The sequence below is a fragment of the Bos indicus x Bos taurus genome, chromosome 24 (genome assembly GCF_003369695.1).
Source record: "Bos indicus x Bos taurus breed Angus x Brahman F1 hybrid chromosome 24, Bos_hybrid_MaternalHap_v2.0, whole genome shotgun sequence".
Lineage (NCBI taxonomy): Eukaryota > Metazoa > Chordata > Mammalia > Artiodactyla > Bovidae > Bos > Bos indicus x Bos taurus.
Window position 1 is genome coordinate 42009805 of NC_040099.1, and position 22221 is coordinate 42032025.

The window sequence follows — 22221 nt, forward strand, 5'->3', positions numbered from 1 at the left end:
CTGTCATCCCCTTCTGCTCCTGCCTTCAATCTTTCCCAGCATCAGAGTCTTTTCAGATCAGTCAGCTCCTCTCATCAGATGGCCAAAGTATTGGAGTTTCAGCTTCAACATCAGTCCTTCCAATGAACACTCAGGACTGATCTCCTTTAGGATGGACTGGTTGGATCCCCTTGCAGTCCAAGGGACTCTCAAGAGTCTTCTCCAACACCACAGTTCAAAAGCATCAATTCTTCAGCATTCAGCTTTCTTTATAGTCTAATTCTCACATCCATACTTGACTACCAGAAAAACCATAGGCTTGACTAGACGGACCTTTGTTGGCAAAATAATGTCTCTGCTTTTCAATATGCTGTCTAGGTTGGTCATAACTTTCCTTCCAAGGAGCAAGGGTCTTTTAATTTCATGGCTACAGTCACCATCTGCAGTGTGATTTTAGAGCCCCCCAAAATAAAGTCTGTTTATTTTTTACTGTTTCCACTATTTCCCCATCTATTTGCCATGAAGTGATGGGACTGGATGCCATGATCTTTGTTTTCTGAATGTTGGGCTTTAAGCCAACTTTTTCACTCTCCTCTTTCGCTTTCATCAAGAGGCTCTTTAGTACTTCTTCACTTTCTGCCATAAAGGTTGTGTCATCTGCATATCTGAGGTTATTGATATTTCTCCTGGCAATCTTGATTCCAGCTTGTGCTTCTTCCAGTCCAGCATTTCTCATGATGTACTCTGCATATAAGTTAAATAAGCAGAGTGACATTATACAGCCTTGACGTACTTCTTTCCTGATTTGGAACCAGTCTGTTGTTCCATGTCCAGTTCTAACTGTTGCTTCCTGACCTGCATATAGGTTTCTCAAGAGGCAGGTCAGGTGGTCTGGTATTCCCATCTCTTTCAGAATTTTCCACAGTTTATTGTGATCCACACAGTCAAAGGCTTTGGTATAGTCAATAAAGCAGAAATAGATGTTTTTCTGGAACTCTCTTGCTTTTTCCATGATCCAGCAGATGTTGGCAATTTGATCTCTGGTTCCTCTGCCTTTTCTAAAACCAGCTTGAACATCAGGAAATTCACGATTCACATATTGCTGAAGCCTAGCTTGGAGAATTTTGAGCATTACTTTACTAGTGTGTGAGATGAGTGCAATTGTGCGGTAGTTTGAGCATTCTTTGGCATTGCCTTTCTTTGGGATTGGAATGAAAACTGACCTTTTCCAGTCCTGTGGCCACAGCTGAGTTTTCCAAATTTGCTGGCATATTGAGTGCAGCACTTGCCGAGCATCATCCTTTAGGATTTGAAATAGCTCAACTGGAATTCCATCGCCTATACTTGCTTTGTTCGTAGTAATGCTTCCTAAGACCCACTTGACTTCACATTCTAGGATGTCTGGCTCTAGATGAGTGATCATGCCATCGTGATTATCTGGGTCATGAAGATCTTTTTTGTACAGTTCTTCCTTGTATTCTTGCCAGCTTTTCTTAATATCTTCTGTTTCTGTTAGGTCCATACCGTTTCTGTCCTTTATTGAGCCCATCTTTGCATCAAATGTTCCCTTCGTATCTCTAATTTTCTTGAAGCAATTAGTCTTTCCCATTCTGTTGTTCCCCATCTATTGTTTTCCTCTATTTCTTTGCACGGATCACTGAAGAAGGCTTTCTTATCTCTCCTTGCTATTCTTTGGAACTCCGCATTCAAATGGGTGTAATTTTCCTTTTCTCCTTTACTTTTCGCTTCTCTTCTTTTCACACCTATATTCCTTAGTTATTGATTCTTCATTTCTGATACTTTTATTAACTTTATTGATGGTATTGATAATTTATTATTAACTAAAGTCCATACATTACTGAGATTTCACTCCTTCCCCCTTATATCCCTTTTTTATTCTGGGATCGCATCCAGAGCACTGTATCACATCCAGTTGCCAGGTCTCTTTAGGATCTTTGGGCTGGGACAGGTTCTCAGACTTACTTTGTTTTTGATGACCTTGACAGTTTTTAGTACTGGTCAGGTAGTTTGGACCTCTCTCCTTTGGGATCTGTCTGCTGTGTTTCTTGTGACTGGACTGGGGGCGGGCATGTGTTTAGGGGAAGAAGACCACAGAAGTAAAGTGCTCTTTTCGTGACTTTATTACCAGTTAAGCAAGGGTTTGTGTTACCAGCACGATAACATCCCTGGTGAGGTGGACCTTGACCTCCTGGCCGAGGTGGTGGCTGTAAAGTTACCCTCCCCTGCTGTTTGGAAGGCGGTCCCTGGGCACAGCCCACACTTGAGGGCGGGGGCTGTGCCCCACCTCCTTGAGGGAGGAGTCCCGATATAAATTATTTGTAATTCTTCTGCAGGTGAAATTCGTCTCCCCTCCCTGATTTTTTTTATTTCGTCATTTATCTGTATCAGTGTGGACTCACAGATATTTATATATAGTTTAAGTTATAGTGCAATATTGTGTTACTTAACTTGTTGCTCAAATTGCTCCAACTTTGGCCACTGGGAGCCCTTTCTGTTGCTTCTGTGTTCCTTTAACAAATTCCCATCATTTTGGTTCTTTAGCACTTCCTTACTTTTTGGCACAAGGAGATGTTCCAGACTCATCTTGTATGTTTTAGGATACAGCTCTAGACTCAGCCATTTCTCCAAGCAGCTCTTGTCGCTTCTACTGGAAAAGGGTATTTAGAAACCAAGATCTGGGATGACTGTGCTCATTGCTACTGGAATGTTGTTGAGTCTAGGTAAACAGAGCTAGGAAATATGTGTATGGATGCTAACTGGAGTATACACTCACATGTATCTATAATTATTTCTATAATCATTCATTTGTATCTATATTAAGATAAACATAAGTTTATACTGATGCCTCTGACTCTAATCCAAAACCACAGTACTCTTTCTAACCTTCTTTAGGGGGTGAAGGAGAGATTTTTTAAAAAGTCAGCGACTAACACACAATTAAGCAGAGACAAGCTTTTGCTCCTGGAGATTTTCTTAGAATATACTAGTCTTTCATCTTTCACTTTGCACATTGCCCAGACCTTTCAGAGTTCAAAATGTAACTTCTGTGAAGAATTATAGCCATGTCAGTGGTTACTTTCAAATGGCACAATATTTACTTAAGTACTGTTCACTTAGATAGTGGACTGAGTCATCACTGTCAACCTGAACTGAATGCTTACTGTGTGCCAGAGACTGTTATGAGTAGTTTATCTTAATCTTCACAGCCCTGCCTGTAAGAGTTACCATCATTCTCCCAACGTACCAATAAGGAAACAGAGACACAGATTGAGGAACTTACCTGGGTCCTGTGGCTGAGAAGGTGTGGGGCCCAGCTTCAAACCCTGGTATCTGTCCCAGACATCACTTTGCCAACTAAGGTCTGTCTAGTCAAAGCTATGGTTTTTTCAGCAGTTGTGTATGGATGTGAGAGTTGTACCATGAAGAAGGCTGAGCACCGAAGAATTGATGCTTTTGAACTGATGCTAGAGAAGACTTTAGAGTCCCTTGGATTGCAAGGAGATCATACCAGTTAATCCTAAAGGAAATCCACCCTCAATACTGATTAGAAGGACTGATGCTGAAGCTGAAGCTCCAATACTCTGGCCACCTGATGGGAAGAACGAACTCACTGAAAAAGACCCTGATGCTGGAAGATTGAGGGCAGGAGGAGAAGGAGGCGACAGGATGAGATGTTTGGATGGCATCATCAACGTAATGGACATGAGTTTGAGCAAACTCCGGGAGATAGTAAAGGACAGGGAAGCCTGGCGTGCTACAGTCCATGGGGTCGCGAAGAGTTTGACATGACTTTGCAACTGAACAACAACAGCATCTGTCCCAGAGCCGATGTTCATGTTTTGTTCATCTCTTAAGAAGTAAGAATAGGATCCAGGAGAAACAGTGATTTCTGAATTACCGAGAGAAAAATAAACGGTAACTGATTTGATAGAGAATTTCAAGCTAACGACCTTTTCCAGTGGTTTCTCTGGCCCCTTGGGACTAACCTACGTTTCTGTCTGGAGAAGGCGTGTTAGGAGGCTAGGAGGCAGAGGAAACGGCCAGGCCTCCCCCTTGAGACCCTGTGTTTTCTGCTCAGTCCTCATTCAATTCAAATTGTGGCATTTCCATGAGAAAACAGGCCATCTAAATCTGTGGCAGGAACCTGACACTGCTTGTTTGAACTTGACACCAGGAATGTGGCCCGGTGGATAGCATTTACAGACACATAGTAACAAGCAGACTTGGCCCCCTGGGAGCAGAAATCCTTCCCAGGGTACACATGCCAAGTGCTTTAACTGTAAGTGCCTAGTATCATTAAAAAGAGTTATTGTCCAATCAGATATTTATTGCAAAGGTAGTAATTCTTGTTTTTTTTTTTAAAAGTTCATTTAAGTTTTAGTTCCACCTTACAGATAAGCCAATCTGAGGATCTAAAAGTACTGGCATGTTGAAAAGAGATTTTGCGGCTTCACTTATTGCTAAAATGGTTGCCTCTCTGGGTGTGACACAAATATCTTGGATATTTAGATAAAGTATGAGCTGGCAGGAGCATACTTAGCCTTGATTATTCATTTCAGTGGCTGCTCGAGGGAGCTGGGGAGACGGAGACCACTTCAGGGCACATGACAGCCTTTACAAGCAGCCTGCAACCTGCCTCTGCTGGGTCTTGATGGGATGTTGCTTGATTTCCATTGCTTTTGGCTAGAATGCCTTAAACACGTGGGAGGTTTTGGCAAAAAGTAATGCCAGCAGACAGTCAACAGCCTCTCCCACTCATAGTGCCGTGTTGTGTCCTCATGGCCAGCTGAGTCAGTGGTATAAGCTTGACCTTGGAAGGGGGCTACGGTTGGAGGAGACAGTAAACTTACAGGGCAGATATTTTTCAGTGAAATGGTAGCTGTCTCATCCCAGGTGGTTGGCAGAATATCAAATGCTTGCTCAATGCTGGTATGGTATTTTAGAAATATAATGTCCACACTAGCACACACCAGAACCACTAGCTCTTTGGTAATAGCTCAAGAGGCCATTGTTCTTTTATCACTTGTAAAATGGTGTCTGATAAATGTATACTTTAATATGTCCTGAGTATATAGTCATCATCTTAATAGAGATATCCAAACTCTGGACTTCATAGTTTGGGATTATGAATCGCATAGACTGCAAAAATATCAAACTCAGTATCTTACAGTCTACCTTCTACAAGAGTTGTTCTCAAACTATCAAAAGTGTAAGAAGATATTCAGAAGTTGCTACAATGCCTGTTTCTGAGATGAGCCCACTAAACATTCTGGTTCAGTAGGTCTGGACACAGGGGTATTCATTTCTAATAAGCCCCGAATTATCATGGGATCGGAGGTCTGTAGAACACACCTGACCCTGACGCCCTTCAAGATGCCTGGCGGCATCCTCTGAAGACATCTAGAGAAGCTTCATGACTATTGTCATGAGACAGGGAAGAGCAGGAACCTCAGATGTTTGTCATTTCGCTTCTTTGTTTTTAGCATCAAAGTGTTTTGTTTTTTAACATACGTGTTTACTCATCTGGGAGAATGGAGACTTTTGTGCACTTTCTCTAAGACACCTGAAAACGTCTTAGAAGATGTGGTTGGGTTGTTCTGCATTTACCCACGAACTCTTTGGAATCACATGGTGACCCTGCCTGCGGAGTTTGAGCCTTCCTCTCTCTCCACACGCTAACACTGCAGATAGTAATCATTTCATCTTGACCAGTCTGGTGTGTGAATAATGTGATCCTCATTTTCATGTACATTTCTTCCATTGCAAGCAGGATTAGGAAAACTAAGATTATCTACTGAAGAACTATCCTTTACTTATATACAATAAATAATCAATTGAAATATTGTTAATTCCTAGGAATAAATTTAGCAAGAATTGAGCTAGACCTATATAGATAAATGTTACAGTTCTAGGTAGGATAAAAAAGGTGCTTTTCCCTTGGATAGGAAAACTGAGTAGTATTGTAGAAATGTCAGTTTGTTCTAAATTAAATCATGAATTCACTGAGATTCCAGGTAAAATTACATCAAATAATTTAAAGTAACATTTTAGAGAGGGTTTTACAAAATGATCCTAAAATTCACCTATAAAGATAAACAGGCAAAAATAGTATTGAAAGGACTGATCTCAGCATATATTAAAATATATTTTAATGATTCAGTAATAAAACAATATAACATGTCACAGAAATGGACAGAAAATCAATGAACAGACCACAGAATCTAAGACATAGGGTGAAATATGTAGGGATATTTAGTATATGATAAAGGTGATATTTAAATAAGTGCAAAAAAGGGGATAGTTAAGTACATGGTTTGGTGATAATTAGGAAAAATGAGAGAAAATAAATTCAAAATGGATCAAGGATTTAAGTGCAATTTAACAAAACCATAAAAGTTAGAGAAAGCAGCTGAATCTTTAAAAATAACCTTGGAATGAACTATTTAATAATGATACAAAACTCAGAAGACATAGAAGAAAATGGTCAGTAAGTCTGATTATATAAAAACTTCTGTATGGCAAAAATGCTACAGATAACATCTAAATACAAATGGTAAGTTGAAAGAAATGCAGAAAATATATTACAAAAGGCTAAGTTCCTTAATATGCAAAGAGCACTTACAAATAAGAAAAACCCAAACAATCCAAACCAAAGTTTGCAGAGAACAAGCATGAGAATTTCATAGAACAAGAGGTATCTGTGGCTTATACCTCAGTGTTCCATCTCTGAATAAAAGTTACTCTAAATTAATGTCAGATTTTCCTCATGGGGAAAGAACTTTATGATGTAATTTTACTCTTGGAGTGATTTATGAAAGTTAGTGTATCCAATATTTTGGCCACCTGATGGGAAAAACTGACTCACTGGAAAAGACCCTGATGCTGGGAAAGATTGAGGGCAGCAGGAGAGGGGGACCAAAAAGGGTAAGATGGTTGGATGGCCTCACCGATTCAATGGACATGAGTTTGAGCAGGCTCCAGGAGTTAGTGATAGACAGCAAGGCCTGGCATGCTGCCGTCCACGGGTTCGAAAAGAGTTGAACACGGCTGAGCGATTGAACAACACCCACAAATGTATTTAATGCTGTAGCCTGTGTTCCCTGTTCTTCTGTGGAGTGGTGACGCCTTGCCTGGGAGCCTTTCTGGGTAATTAAACAAGGGGCATGAGTCAGATAAACCTCCTCGGGCTCGGAGGTACTTTGAGCCTTCCGTTTGCCTGTTTCCTCCACTTGATTCATTTCCTCAATCTTTGGGACGTTTGCTAAGAAAGTGGTACCGTCTTTGTAAAGATTTATTCTGGAAACTTTGGTCTATCTTATCTATGTGCCAGGTACTGTTTTGAGCACTTTATGATATCAACTTATATTTAAAGAGGAAAAGCGTTCATGCCATCTGGCAGCAAAGGGGGCTGAGACCTGAGTGAGGGAGATGTGAAGAGGCTGGCCACTGAAGGAGAAAATCTCACTCCCGTGAGCAGCAGGCTGGGCTGCCTTTCTGATGTGAGTGCTGTTCACACATTGTGAACAAGAGTTCAAGGCCAGAGCACTTCTGCATGGGAGGCCCATGGAGGTCACCGCTCCCTGCTGTCAGGAACGGTGCCCGAGGGCAGAGTGCTGGTCTGCCCTGGCCTGCCGACTGGACTCCCCTCCTCACGGGCGGGGCCCCCGGAGTGCCTTCTTGGGGTCCCTTCCCCCCTCTCCCCCTGCCATTCGTGGAGGAGGCTCGGGGGGAATTAAATAGCCCGAGACTGGAATGAGTCAGCTGCTGCGTTGCTGGGTTACACCCGCCAACAACAAAACAAGGACCCTCGTTGGGCAGCCTGGCCTGTGGAGAAATCTGCAGCCACAGGAATGTGGGTTCCCGCCCTCCTCCCCGGTGGGGAGCCTCCCAGAACCCGTGGCCTCTGCCTGGATGGCGGTGCGTGGACCTCCTTGCAATGTGACCTCTGAGGACTGTTGGAGCTTGGGGCTGGGGGAGATGCCCCCTCTCGTGTGTTTTTCAGCCCTAAGTCTCCCTCCTGGCTGGGTGAATCTTCGCCCCCTCCCTGTCCACACTCCCCATACTTCCCCTGAAGTCTGCTTGGACCCTCTACCTGAGTTCTCCTCTCTGCTGAAGGCCACTTGCGGAGACAGTCACCCTGCCATTCAGCAGGTGCTAACTGATTGCCTGGTAGGTGCCTGGCCCTGTTAGGATTCCTGTGCTCAGTCGCTCAGTCATGTCCAATTCTTTGCGACTCCATGGACTGTAGTCTGCCAGGCTCCTCTAGCCATGGGATTCTCCAGGCAAGAATACTGGAGTGTGTTGCCATTCCCTTCTCCAGGGGATCTTCCTGACCCTGGGATCGAACCTGGGTCTCCTGCATTGCAGGGCCATTTCTTATCATCTGATCCACCAGGGAAGCCTCCCCAAAACAAACCATGGTCCTGATCGCAAGAATCCACAGCCCATTCAGGTGACAAGTCTCACCAGGGCTCTGGGCTCTCATGGAGGGGTTGCTACGCTGCACTCTCTAGGAGCCCTCGTGTGGACAGTCGTCAGGGGGATGCAGAGGGGTGGATGAGAGCAGGGGCCCAGAGACAGACGTGAGCTCCAGAAGCACCCAGAATGGCTGTCGCCTGGGCATGAACAGGGAGGTCTAAGGCAGGAAGCCTCTAACTCCTGCTGAGGTGCTGGGTTTTACAGGTTAGAAGACATGGAGGAATTCTGTTCACAGGAACATTTGGTGGATTTGTGTGTTGATCCCCTTGGTGGGCCTGGGGGTGATGACTGCAAGAGCTGGAGGACCAGTCAGAGGCACCCACGGGAACCTGGTTGAGGCACAGCATTTCTGGAAGTCCTGTTCCTGGATGTAACTTCATCTTGAAAGTCTAAAAGTACTCTTTCCCATCAAAATTGACCTGCTGTATGCTTATGCCTTGGCTTGGGTGGACTCACTTCAGTTTACCTATTGAAAGCCTAACAAAGCACCCAGCCTATGGCAGACACTTGGTAAATATTTGCTGAAAGAACTGAAGGAAAGTTATGGATGCCATGGTCTTCTGTGAGGGTGATCACAGAAGGCCCGTCTCCGAGGTGCCCTCCAGCCCCCTCCCCAGACTGTGCCTGACCTCTGACTCAGCCAAAGGGCTTCCCAGGGCCACCCGCTGGTCACACACGTCTGCTAGAGGCCCAGGGCAGCACACGCTTACCTTCCCAGGGTCTCCTTTCAGATTGTAGCTGTACTGTTTGTCCCAACAACAGTTCTCTGACACCCATTGGGTGTCCCGCAGTCCAGCTCATTTCTGATGCTAAACGGACGCCCCTGGCTCCCCAGGCTCCTAGGGCAGGAACCTGTTCTTCAGGACAGGCTACACTTGGCCCCTGCCCCCAGCCCTGCCTGCACCAGGCTGCACTCTGGGGATATTTCTTTGTCTGTAAAGACTGAAGGAACAGCCTCAGGAGTGTGGGTTCCTATTGGGTGGTTGGATGGGAGCAGTGTGAGCAGAACCTGCTGGGCTGGCCCTGCCTCCGCCCCGAGTACCGCGTCGCCTTGGCAGGTCATCTGTTTAACGAGACCTGTTCTAAACCTGGGGGAAATCGGTGGACATACTTATCCTCTCTCCACTTTCCAGGGCCCAGCGTTGTCAGCTGTGACAGCATCTGCCCTTCTCGAAGGCTTCCCGTCTCCCTCAGGGTGGGTGGTTTGGATTTTGTCATGAGTGACTTTGTTCTCACCATAATCCTGGTAGACGGTGTTCTGTTCCTCTTGGTCCTCCTAGAAGGACACACGGAAGCCTGAACTGACCTTCCCTCCCTGGAGGGGAGGGTTCTCCACAGCTTCCACGGTGGCCAGAGGGCTCCCCCAACAACCACACCTGTGAACAGTCTCCTCTGCTCCACCTTAGGGCAGGGAGGAGCCCCATCCTATGAGCTTTGGTTTGATAAAGACGGCCAGGAAGAAAAAGAAAAAAAAAAGTAGAGTAACTTGCCAAACTGAACCTAGAAAAGCCCTCTTCTGGGATATTTCCTCTGTAAAATTCATCGCTACCAAAAAGACCAAAGACTTTTTTTTTTATAATAACTGAGAGGCCTGGGGGCTTGTCTGTTAGAAATGAGGAAGAGGGTAGATTCAAAAGGGTCATTTTGCCTGGGGTGTCCTTGGTAAGAATGATAAGGCAAGTTTAGAGTCCAGCCGACATGGCTCAGGTGTCCACATGGCAGTGGGTCCCACACCACAGGAGGGGTGAGGGCGCACCCAACCTGGGGGGCCTTTGTCAGGCTCTGGTCCGTGTTCTTGCTGCCCCTGGTGGCCACACTTCAGTGGCCGCTTCTGTGGCACCTGCCCTGGTTCCTTGGATCAAACGCTCGGCTCTCTACCCTCTACTCCTGAGCACTTACTTTGTTATCTCCGTGTTGCAGACATTATAATAGTGTGGCTTAGTGTGTCCATAGGTGTGTGTTTCTTTGCTCTCTGGTGTATGTTCCATAAGGCAGGGACTGCCTACAAGAAAGGGCTGGCATACAACTGTTCTCTCTAAATGTTGGTTGAATCAATGAATAGACTTCTGGAGAATAGGAACTGTGTCTTTTTTAATCTTTCAGTCCGCTGCAGTATCTTCACCTGAGAAAGTACATCAATAAATGTTTTTTTAGATTATTCATCTGGATTGAGTTCATGACCTAAACCTTTAGAGTAACAGCCTTTTAAAGGAGAAAGTTCAAATATGCCGTTGAAACTGTAAATGTGTTCATTGCCAGTCTTCCAGATCACATCATGTATTTTCTCTGATTTGTAAAAGGCAATATACAGAAAGTGTTAGAAAAGCACATATGCGAGTGTGTGCACATGTGCAATTTTTAAAAAACATTGAGTCATTATTATGGGAAAAAAATTTGGAACCAATCCTAACTCGGAAAGCTGGCCTCACTTATAATGCCTTTCCTACTGTTCTGGAGTTCTCTCCTTTGGTGGGACCAGGGACAGTAGCTTATACACACATGTCCTGTCTCCATGGATGCCACAGACTGGGTTTCAAGCTTGAAAAAGTTTCACCCACGTTTCTAATACTTACTGGGTGACCGAGTTGTTATTCTGCAGGCCCACGAGGAAGCTATTTGCATGTGAGCTGTTTCTTTGCTCTGCAGGGTTATTTATTCTGTACAGACGGGCATTCACCTCTGCTGGTCTGCCCTCTTTTCCAGGGAAGTGCCTTTGAAGGATGCCAAGGAGTATGCGGAGTCCATTGGAGCTGTCGTGGTTGAGACAAGTGCAAAGAATGCAATTAATATCGAAGAGCTCTTTCAAGGAATCAGTAAGTATCTGGTTTGTGTTTTCAGGATAGTTTGCATCTTTATGCTTCTGGGGCTCAGAGGATAAAAGCCACGGAGCTCTGGAGCAGAGCGTTTCCTCTGAGTTAATTTATCTGGTGCCACAGACACTAAACCCTGCAGCCTTGCCCAGGTTCCTGCAGACCCACACGACCCCTCGCTGTTCTCTGTCTCCAAGAGTCTGTGCTTTCACCCTTCCAGTCTGTGTTTCACGACTCAGAATGAAGTAACTCCGTTGCCAAATAAAATTTATTTTACTTACACAATTACATATTCTATAGCATTTTATGTTTGTATGTTGAGGGGAGGAAAAAAAAAGAGTGAGAAAGATATGGAAAACCAAAGTCACCCATGAAGCTGAATGACTCTGGGCAAAGGAGACAAGAGAAGCTTTTAGTCATTTTTCGTGTCTGGTGATCATCAACAAGAAACAGTGTCTCCCTTGTACGAGACCTGTGGCTAAAGAGTCGATGTGGAAAGGTTTTCCTCATTTCTGATCTTTTTTTTTTTAATTAGAGTATAGTTGATTTACAATGTCATGTTAGTTTCAGGTGTACAGCAGAGTCATTCAGTTATACACGTGTGTGTGTGTCTGTATATGTATTATATATATGTATGTATTCTTTTTCAGATTGTTTTCCCTATAGGCTATTACAAGATACTGAGTAGAGTTCCCTGGGCTATACAGTAGGTCCTTGTTGTTTATCTACGTTATATACAGTCGTGTGTATTTGTCACCCTGTCCCCATGCAGCTCCCCGTATTTTCCAGAGCTCTCTCCCAGCATCAATGCAGCTCTGTGTATCTGAAATTCACCCTGGGATTTCTGCAAGAGCTAGGAGACCTCCCTAGGTTTATGCAAAGTCATGTTTTCAATAAAAAATGACGTAAAGACTTCACAGAAGAAGACAAGCCTAAATCCGAGCATTAGTCTCTTAATTCGAAAGGTATTCCTTTGCACGGCTCAGCCAGTGTAAATCTCTTCATGCATATGAGGTCTTTTTTCTTTTCGCCTCCATGTGGCATGTGGGATTTTAGCTTCTCAACTAGGAATTGAAAGTGCCCCCCTTAACCTCCCCACAGTCCCCCCACAGAGTCTTAACCACTGGGCTACTAGGAAAGTCCCTTTCTTTTTTTTTTTTTGTATAAGGTCTTTATGGCTCAAAGTGATGGGGACTTTGCATAAGGAATTCCTGAGAGCCTGGTGGTCTACTTCATTTAGGAAAAACAAATGTTTTGCTTATGTAGTGCTTAGTCACTCAGTCGTGTCTGACTCTGTGACCCTTTGGACTGTAGCCCGCCAGGCTCCTCTGTCCATGGGATTTTTCAGGCGTTTTTCTTATACTGGGTAATTACGTCTGAAATAAATAATTGCTTCAATGTTTACTAGCTCATTAATGCCCCATTTATCTTTTGAAGTCGTCTCTGTTATCGTCCCTGCTTTACATGAGGACATTGAGGTGTGGAGAGGTTTGCAACTTACTCCCGGTCACAGGGGGTCAGTCCTGGGAGCAGGACTCCAGAACCCATGCTCTGAGCCTCCAGTCTGCCCACTTCTTATTGCAGATGGCAGCTTCTGGTGAAAAACAGGAAATGACTTAACTGCCCAAAACTTGGGAAACGATTTTTTAGTAATCCTGGAACACCAGTGTAAACTAGTGATTAAAAACAAGGATGTAAATCTGTCTTTACTGACATAAAAAGATAAATTGTTGTGTGTGAAACAGAAATTACAGAACACTTTGTATAATACCCTGATTTTATAAAATGTGAACCATAGACTGCATTCCCTGGCAGCTCAAACGGTAAATAATCTGCCTGCAGTGAGGGAGACTTGGGTGCAATCCCTGAGTTGGGAAGATCCCCTGGAGGAGGGCATGGCAACCCACTCTAGTATTCTTGCCTGGAGAATCTTCACGGACAGAGGACCCTGGAGGGCTGCAGTCCATGGGGTTGAAAAGAGTCAGACATCACTGAGAGACTAAGCACGTAGACTGTGTAATTGTAAATATATTATTTTGGGCGAAGAGTCAAAGGGAACACACATGTTAAGATGTTAACAGTGGTTGTTTCATGGTGGTCAGATTGCAGGGGACTTAAAGACTTTGTTATGGAAAACTGTAAACATATACACCAGTAAACTGAAGAATGTAATGAACATCAGGTACGGTCATCACTTGGTGCCCCTTGGAGGATTGCTTCCGGGACCACTGACACCAAATCCAAAGATGCTCAATCCTTTGTATAAAAGGGCATTGTGTTTGTGTATAAGCTAAGCACATCCTCCCATATACTTTAAATCATCTCCAGATTGCAAATAATACCTAAGACCATAACAATGCTATGCAGTTGTAAATACAATGTAAATGCTATTCAAATAGTTGCCAGTGTGGCAAAGTCAAGTTTTGCTTTCTGGAACTTTCTGGAATTTTTTTCTTGAATATTTTCAGTCTGAGGTAAGTTGGATGCAAGAATACAGAACCTGCAGATATATAGGGCAGACCATACTCAAAACCAAGCTGCCTTCATCCCTACCCCACACTTCCCCCAGCCTGCCCCTCCCCCCACACCTGTATTATTTTGAAGGCAATCCAGAACATCATTTCATCTGTAAATATTTTCAGTATGTAACTTTTTTTTTTACAAAGCAATTATATGGTGGCATTCATCGTCATAATGCTATTATCATATTAATGACATTGAACATGTGATGTTCAAATTTTTAGTAGCTTATAATTATCAGAAATGATTTGTTTGCATTTAACAGTATGTTTGGGTCAGGATGCAAATAAGCTCCATGTATAGTGATAAAATTAGCTGGTGTGCCTTTCAAGCCTCTCCTTCACAGTAGGTTCCCTCCATGCAGTTTCTTTATTCGAGCAATTAGGTCATTTGTCCTGATCCAAGTTTGTTGTTCAGTTGCTAAGTTGTGTCTGACTCCCTGTGACCCCATGAATTGCAGCACACCAGACTCCTCTGCCCTCCACTATCTCCAGGAGTTTGCTCAGACTCATGTCCATTGAGTTGGTGATGCCATCCAAATACCTCATCCTCTGTTGACCCCTTTTCCTGCCCTCAGTCTTTCCCAACATCAGGGTCTTTTCCAATGAGTCAGCTCTTCACATCAGGTGGCCAAAGTATTGGAGCTTCAGCTTCAGCATCAGTCCTTCCAATGAATATTCAGGACTGATTTCCTTTAGGATGGACTGGTTTGATTTCCTTGCTGTCCAAGGCACACTTAAGAGTCTGCCATGGCATTCCATAGCATGAGTAAAAATTTGTTAATCCATTCACCTACACATTTGGGTGGTTTTCAGGTTTTAGTGATTACAGGCAAGACTGTGATGAGATTTCACGCACAAGTTTCTGTGTGGATAAACACCTCGAAGGAGTGTGGCTGGCTCCTCTCATAGGCAATAGTCCATATTCTATGGGTCCCCCAGCCTGTGTCCCAAAGCGGTGTTAGCATTTTTCATTCCCACCCCTAATCCCGCAGAGCTCCAGTAGCTCCAGCTCCTTGCCAGCAGGTGGGACGATCAGTTGTTAAATTTCAACCATTCAGATGGGACTGTGATGGTCTCTCCTTGTGGTTTTGACATCCATCTTCCAATGACCGACAGTGTTGAGTGCCTGTTCATGTGCTTATTCACAATCCTTGTGTCTCCTCTGATAAAGTGTCTGTTCAACATTTTCCCATTTTGTATTGATTTGCTGTTTTTTTTTTTTAAGTATTTATCTATTTTGACTGTGCTGGGTCTTTGTTGCTTAATGTGGGCTTTTCTCTACTCCAGCATTCGGGGGCTACTTTTCGTTTCGGTGCTCTAGCTTCTCATTGCAGTGGTTTCTCTTGCTGTGGAGCACTAGCTTCCGCAGTTGCAGCATGTGGGCTTCTACTGAAGTCTTGGCTTGTGAGATTAGTTGGTCTGCAGCATGTGGGCTCTTCCTGGACCAGGGCTCGAACCTGTGTCCCCCTGTGTTTGCTGGCGGATTCTTAACCACTGGACCACCAGGGAAGTCCCTTGAGTTGTTTTCTTATTTCTTCACTTAATGATCAGCAGTGGCTCTTCAGTTGTAATAAATGGTCCCCACGCATGACAGGTGTTAGAGGACATTGGGGATGAGGAGGAGGAGTATATGTAAACTCTTTGAACTTCATGCCTGATTTTTTCTGTAAACCTAAAACTGCCCCTCCCCCCAAATATAGTCTACTAATTTTTTTAAAAGGGAAATGGTGCCTTTGAATAGCAAGGAAGCCTAATGATTTTAAAGGAACGTAAGCCCCTCCATGTTGAAGACATTTGGTGTTTTGGATTCAAGGTCAATGGTGATCTCGCCCCTTACTTCCGTCTTTGCTGGGGCACCACCGTTCCCACGGCTCCTGGACTTGAACTTCAGTTTTCTTCCTCTCTCTCTCATCTTCCCGCCTCCGACCAGTTGTCACGTCTGCCAGGTAACTTCCTGCAGTCCTCCTTCCCTCCCTATTTTCTACTTCTCTCCATGGCACTCTCATTATCCCCAACCAGGATTTCCTGCCAGCATCCTGGCTGAATCCACTTCCTGAATCCTACGCTGTGCTCATCCTGCACAGAGCGTTAGCGCCTTCCTAGGTCTAGACGCTAATGTTCCAGGTTATCTCGAAGTCCCAATGTTGTCTTCTTGACAGCAGCAAAAGGACAGTTTAGAGGGTGACCTCAGGTGTCACCAGTGTGGTGCCAGCTCCATTCTGTATTCCTGGGGTGGGGCCACCTGATCGTGAGCTCTGCAGTGGGTCAGAGAGGACCCCTCCGCCCCAAATAGAGAGACTGGGAGATCGTGATTAACAGCAAATGCTGCCGAGTCCTAGTAGACACAATCAGTTTGTTAGTGTGTTAGTCATTCAATCGTGTCCGACTGTTTGTGACCCCATGGACTGTAGCCCACCAGGCTCCTCTGTCCATGGGATTCTCCAGGCAAGAATATACTGGAGTGGGTTGCCATTCCCTTCTCCAGGGGATCTTCCTGACCCAGGGATTGAACCCAGGTCTGCTGATTCTTTCTTGCAGGCAGATTCTTTACCATCTGAGCCACCAGGGAAGCTGGTAAGCATAGTCAGTCTACTTCTCTGGATAATTCAGAAAATCAGAATTGAGAAATGGAAGTGACAGGCAGGTCCCAGCCCCTCTACCACCCATCCAACCAAAGTGGAGCCTGGTAGATCCTGGGGCCAGGGTGAGAGAGGGAAGTACCCAGACAGCAGCTTGGCAGGAAGACGATGCCAGGCCTGTGCAGGAAGCGGCCATCCCCAGGACAGCTGCCGCTGAGTGTGCTGTTTTATTTTTGTTGTGTATAAAAGCGTCACAGCCCCAGTCCAGAGCCACCACAATATACAGTTTACAGGCTTGGAATCAGTTTTCTCCCATAACTTTGTTCTTAAGGAATCATTTACAAAACCTGCTTTTTCTCTGAGCTGTCAACTTTCAGAAAGATAGAACTCAAAAAAAAAAAGTCTTTTAACTTTTCCTGAGCAAAATCTTGCATAATACAAACCTTATTAAAATAAACACCCTGCTGTGGGATTTATCCTCCGGAGGACCTGTTTGGAGACTGTGCCTATGCTCTCAGAGGACATTTTGTAACAGCACAGACATGGTTGGATGCCCAGAGCCTTTTCAGATGTGTGTGTGTGTGTTTGCCCTATTCTGTGCCCATGTAATTAATACTGATTCAACAGTGTTCCAAGGTGATCACCTTGGTACCGAATGCTATGGCATTTTCTGGAACTCTTCTTTTGTGTAAATATGTTTAAGCTTTCAGTAAGCTCCAGGTAACTCAGACCACAGGTTCTGAGTTCTCAGTGTGTTTCCACAGCGCTAGTGGCTTCCTGCTCTTTTTAAGGGGCTGCCTCACTGTTGTTGTTCAGTCACTAAGTCAAGTCTGACTCTTTCCAACTCCATAGACTGCAGCACACCAGGCTTCCCTTCCTTCGCTATCTTCTGGAGTTTCCTCAGACTCATGTCCGTTGAATTGGTGATGCCGTCCAACCATCTCATCCGCTGCCACCCCCTTCTCCTCCTGCTTTCAATCTTTTCCAGCATTACGGTCTTTTTCAATGAGTCAGCTCAAGTGACCAAAGTATTCAATCTTTTCCAGCATTACGGTCTTTTTCAATGAGTCAGCTCAAGTGACCAAAGTATTGAAACTTCAGCATCAGTCCTTCCAATGAATGTTCAGGGTTGATTTCCTTTAGAGTTGACTGGTTTGGTCTCCTTGCTGTCCAAGGGACTTTCAAGAATCTTCTCCAGCACCACAGTTTTATGACTTAAGAAATCATAAGAGTATTGCAGTACTTCCCTGGTGGCTCAGCAGTAAAGAATCCGCCTGCCAATGCAGGAGACTCAAGTTCGATCCCTAGGTCAGGAAGATACCCTGGAGAAGGGAATGGCAACCCACTCCAGTATTCTTGCCTGGAGAATCCCATGGACAGAGGAGCCTGGTAGGCTACAGTCCATGGGGTCACAAGCAGTCAGACATGACTGAGCGACTAACATTTTGCTCTGCTTGTTTATGGCATTAAGATACTGTTTCCTGTGAAGAATGTCTCTAGAGGCTTTCCCGTTAACTTTCTGTGTGCGTTGGCAGGATGAGGGATGGAAACCTGGTGTTAAAATGCAGTGTTGCTGGGACCATCGCAGTTCCCCAGCCAGGTCTATTTTAAGAAGCTGAGGCCTCACTGTTGCTGTTGAAACTGAGAGGCAGTCGTTCTAGTGGGCGGATGGGGGAAGGCTGGGAGCGAGCAGTGTGCTGATGCCTGTGTGGAGAAGGCGGATGCAGAAAGCTGGTTTTACCTTTCCTTTCCTTTCTATGTTTGATGTCACACAGCCCAGGCTGGGGGGTGGCATGGTGGGGGAACACTGGAAGAGGTAGCCCCTCCACCTGGTTGCAGCCTGCAGGTTATACACATGACGTCGGGGAGCGGGAGCAGGCCCCCATCTGCACAGGGGGTCAGCTGGGAACAAGAACTCACCCTTGGCCTCCCTTCCTTGCAGGTCGCCAGATTCCACCCCTGGACCCCCATGAAAACGGAAACAGTGGATCCATCAAACTGGTGAAGCCAACCTCGCAGGTCAGCCGGCGGTGCTGCTGACCCGGGGCAGGGTCCCCTGTACTTGAAGAGGCCGGAGCTCCCTCCCTGGGCACTTCCTCAGGGCCTCCCTCCTCGGTAGTCTGGCCCCTGGCTTAGAGGGAGGAGAGCCCCGCAGAGAACAGGGCAGGAAGTGTCCCTGGAAAAGGATTCTGGGAAACTCTGGGAAAACCCACCACCCTGCCACAGAATGGCCTTTGGTGTGTGAAATTCACTCAGAGGGAACGGATTTTAGGTATTAAGTATAGTTGAGTTTTTTTGTTAAAAGCCTTAAAATATTCTTAAATTTGTACAAAAGTCTTACTGGCTTATGTGTGTGAGGTTCTAAAGTGATGTTCCACTCTGATTTCCTGTGTTTCTAATCAAATGTCAGGAACTTCTTCAGTGCTGTTGCCTTAGTTACTCCACCAACCTTTGCCGAAAGGTTCCCTTAATTTTCCTTTCAGTGAGGTGTAATTGGACCATCTACGGTAGAACTCGAGCTTGTTATGAAAGTGGAGAAAGATGTATTAGGAACTGTTGTCTACATCTCTGACTTTTATTCCATGAACATTTTTCTAAGCCTTGGTCATATAAACCAACTGAACCCGACTACAGTATTTCACGTTGCGCTGGGAGTTGGAGGCCTGGTGTTGGAAATCATTTGGAGTCATTACCGTGTAAGCAGTGACAAATGCAGGATATAAATGTTATTCCAGAGACCACCTGGTTTGCATGACCTGCAGGGTAATAAATCCCCACTCTCTTAGGGAAGTTTCTCACAGAGTGTTATTTTACTAAAAGAGTGTGACATAGTGCCATATCCCGGGAACAAATTACTTGGATGATGTTTGAATGTAAATTGTAGGGCAAACTTCTCATATTAAACAATATCAATGAATAATTGATTACAGGAAAGCCAGCCAGAAGTACTGGCACAGTAAGATTCTAGACGCCTGCCCCCCTGCTTGCCCCTCCTCCCTGCCCCGCCCAAAACTACGAAATCAGAGGGTCTTTAGGAAAGGGCCAAGCTTTGGTGGGGTGGGTATTAAGGTTGAACACAAGCCTACCCCTGGAATGCCTGTTAGCTGGGAACAGGCTCTGATGAACCTTCCCTTTTCAGACTCCCTGTCAGCTCAGTGAATTGTTTTGTGCTCAGTCGTATCTGACTCTTTGTGACCCCATGGACGGTAGCCCACCAGGCTCCTCCTTCATTGGGATTCTTCAGGCAAGAATACTGGAGTGGGTTGCCATTTCATCCTCCAGGGGATCTTCCTGACCCAGGGATCGAACCGGCGTCTTTTATGTCTCCTGCATTGGCAGGTGGATCCTTTACCACTGAGCCACCTGGGAATCCCAGTGAATTAAAGATGTCTGAATCCAGTGGAGGGGAAGGGAAGAAAACTGTCCCTATTGAAAGTTCACATCCTGTTTTCTTTCTAATTTTCATAAAAACCTGGGGTTGAGAAGCGGTTGTTTTCCTAGGAAGGCTCAGGATGGGAAGTGAACCTTGGAGGAGATTCAGATTGGTGCCTTTTGTGGGGTGAGATGTGGCTGACCAGGTAGTGTGGTAACAGGGCCAGTTGGTACCTTCAAGGCTCAACAAACACTCATTGAAGACCTACAGTGTAAAAATCAAGAAAGAGATCATGGGCCGATGAAAGACCTCAAACTTTCTGTAACTTGGTTTGAGCCATTCTTGAGCCCTGCCATGCTGGTCCCACCAGCCCTTGATGGTTGGGGATACTGAGTCTGCTGTCAAAAAAAGTGAGAGTCCTTGAGAGATCAGGGCCCCATTCACACTTCTTCACGTGGGCTGCAATGAAGAAAACAGTTTGAAATCTCAGATGTAGGTGTTTTTCAACTTGAGAATATGTTGTCAATTTGGTGCTCTTACCACTTTACTCAGCTTGCCAGAATCATTTGACAATCTTAGGACATGGAAGCTGAAAACACTTATTTTTGGTTCAAGAGCTTAAACTCCAGATGGGTTCCCCTAAAACTGTTGGCAAATTGGAACTTGGACACCTTGGTACACTTTGCAGGGCTTTAAGGATTTTGTGCACCTTGTCAACATTATGGGCTCCGTGATTCTGCTTGAAGGCTGAGCCATTATCTTGCCTCTTAACAAAGTTTAAAAAAATGTGGGTTGCACATTCAAGTGACCTCGTTCCAGGTGGCATGCAGGCTTATTTTGGAATTTTTCATCACCTGGCAGTCCCTAAGGACCAGAGCTTGTCTCTAGACAAAGTTCCCTAGCTAAGGAGGTGCATGGCCCTGAGGAGTTTGCAGCTTTGGGCTGGCTGTTCAGCACTCCCATCTTGCATAAAAGAGCTGGTCTTAACCACGCAGAGCAGGCTACCCACCCGTGAGCCTATGGCTTAGTTTCAGAAGCCCACGTGGTTGGGAGCCACTCGTTTGCCTTTCTGTGCAGCCTTAACTTTTCAAGGCATTGGCCGGCCGCTTGCCTATAGTCACTCCTTGGAGCAGTTGTGGAAAGAGAAGACGGGCACATAGACATTTGCAGGAACCTGGGGTCTTTTCTGAAGATGGGGGCTCGAGCTTTGTCCACAAGGAGCCTTGCTTATCTTCCTTTATTTTGCCTTGAGATTACTTTCTGACTGTTCTAATCTCTGAACCATAACCGTGTGATGTGATGTAAAGGCCTGGACATTACTGTTGTTCCAAGTTGTTCAGCAGCGTCCTTCACCCAGTTCCCCCAAATGTGCTCTTCTGTTTTCCTTCACGTGTGTAAATACAACTTCAGATTTGTTACAGCGACATGTGATCCATTCCCCTGGCTGAGTGTGGCTCATGACTCAATCGTGGAAATCGGGCATGGGCTCTCAGGGGGATTGTCTCCCCATGGGAATTCCCCCAGGTGGCAGTGGAATTGTGCCAACACTGCACGCTTTTAATTGAGCTGCCGTCTTTATAGTGGGGAGCAGTGTGTCAGGGCACTTGCTTGCAGACCAGAGAAATCTGGAGAGCTGAAGCCAGCCTTTAGCCAAGCAAAGGGCTGGACCCCGTGGAGGACCCAGGGGAGCTCAGGTGACAGAGGTGTGTCCCCTGAGGTTGAGGAACGTGACCTGTGATGGCCCAATAGGCTCCCCTCAGGGCCCTGCATCTCTCTACTCTGTGACGCTGATCACAACTTGAATAACGAGCGAAAGAAAGGGCTCTGAGCCACATTCAGCCCCGTTAGGTTCTGGTTTAACCTTCGTTACTAAAACCAGACCCAAAGATCCAGTGTCAGCACTTGACTGTGTACACTGCCCCCTCCCTCGTGTTTTCATAAGGGGCCTCTGTCTGGGCTGGACCCAGTTCTCACGTATAGAAGACGCCGCTGCAGACCTTAGGACCTACCTGTCCACCTTGTATTCTGTAGTAAAGCACTGCCTTCCACGTTGTCCAATTGTATCTGTTATTTTTGGTTTAACGCACACTGATTCATACTAATAAATATTTTAAGTTTTATCAAGTTTGTCTTTTTCTTACTATAACGTTGGGTTGAATAATTGTAATTTTTTAAGTCAATTGCTGGCAGTGGGTGGAGGGGTTGGAAGACCAATGTCTCTAAGCTTCAGTTTCCTCATATATAAGATGCAGAGTGTAATTCAAATGCACCCTTACCCACAATTCTGGAATCTCAAAAGCTTCAGAAGAGACTTTTTCTGAAGTTTGATACAGACTCCTCTGGCTGTGAAATCAGAGCTGAGCGGATGTGATGTTCTTTGTAGTTATTCATCCCACCAAGGAGAGGGACAATGTCTGCATGTCCCATTGCAGAAATCCTGCTGTTTGCTCATCGGTTGA

General features: G+C 45.3%; 1 protein-coding gene across 2 annotated transcripts in view; it reads left to right on the plus strand.

The window, feature by feature from the left end:
- RAB31 (RAB31, member RAS oncogene family) overlaps positions 1-21883 on the plus strand; it is an 81568-nt gene extending 59685 nt beyond the window's left edge. For both annotated transcript variants that reach the window (XM_027525553.1, XM_027525552.1), the window contains 2 exons: positions 11182-11291; positions 18332-21883. In XM_027525553.1, coding sequence (XP_027381354.1) covers positions 11182-11291; positions 18332-18429 — 208 coding nt within the window. In that variant the 3' untranslated portion in view covers positions 18430-21883. The remainder of the gene's footprint in view (positions 1-11181; positions 11292-18331) is intronic.
- The last annotated feature ends 338 nt before the right edge of the window (positions 21884-22221 follow it).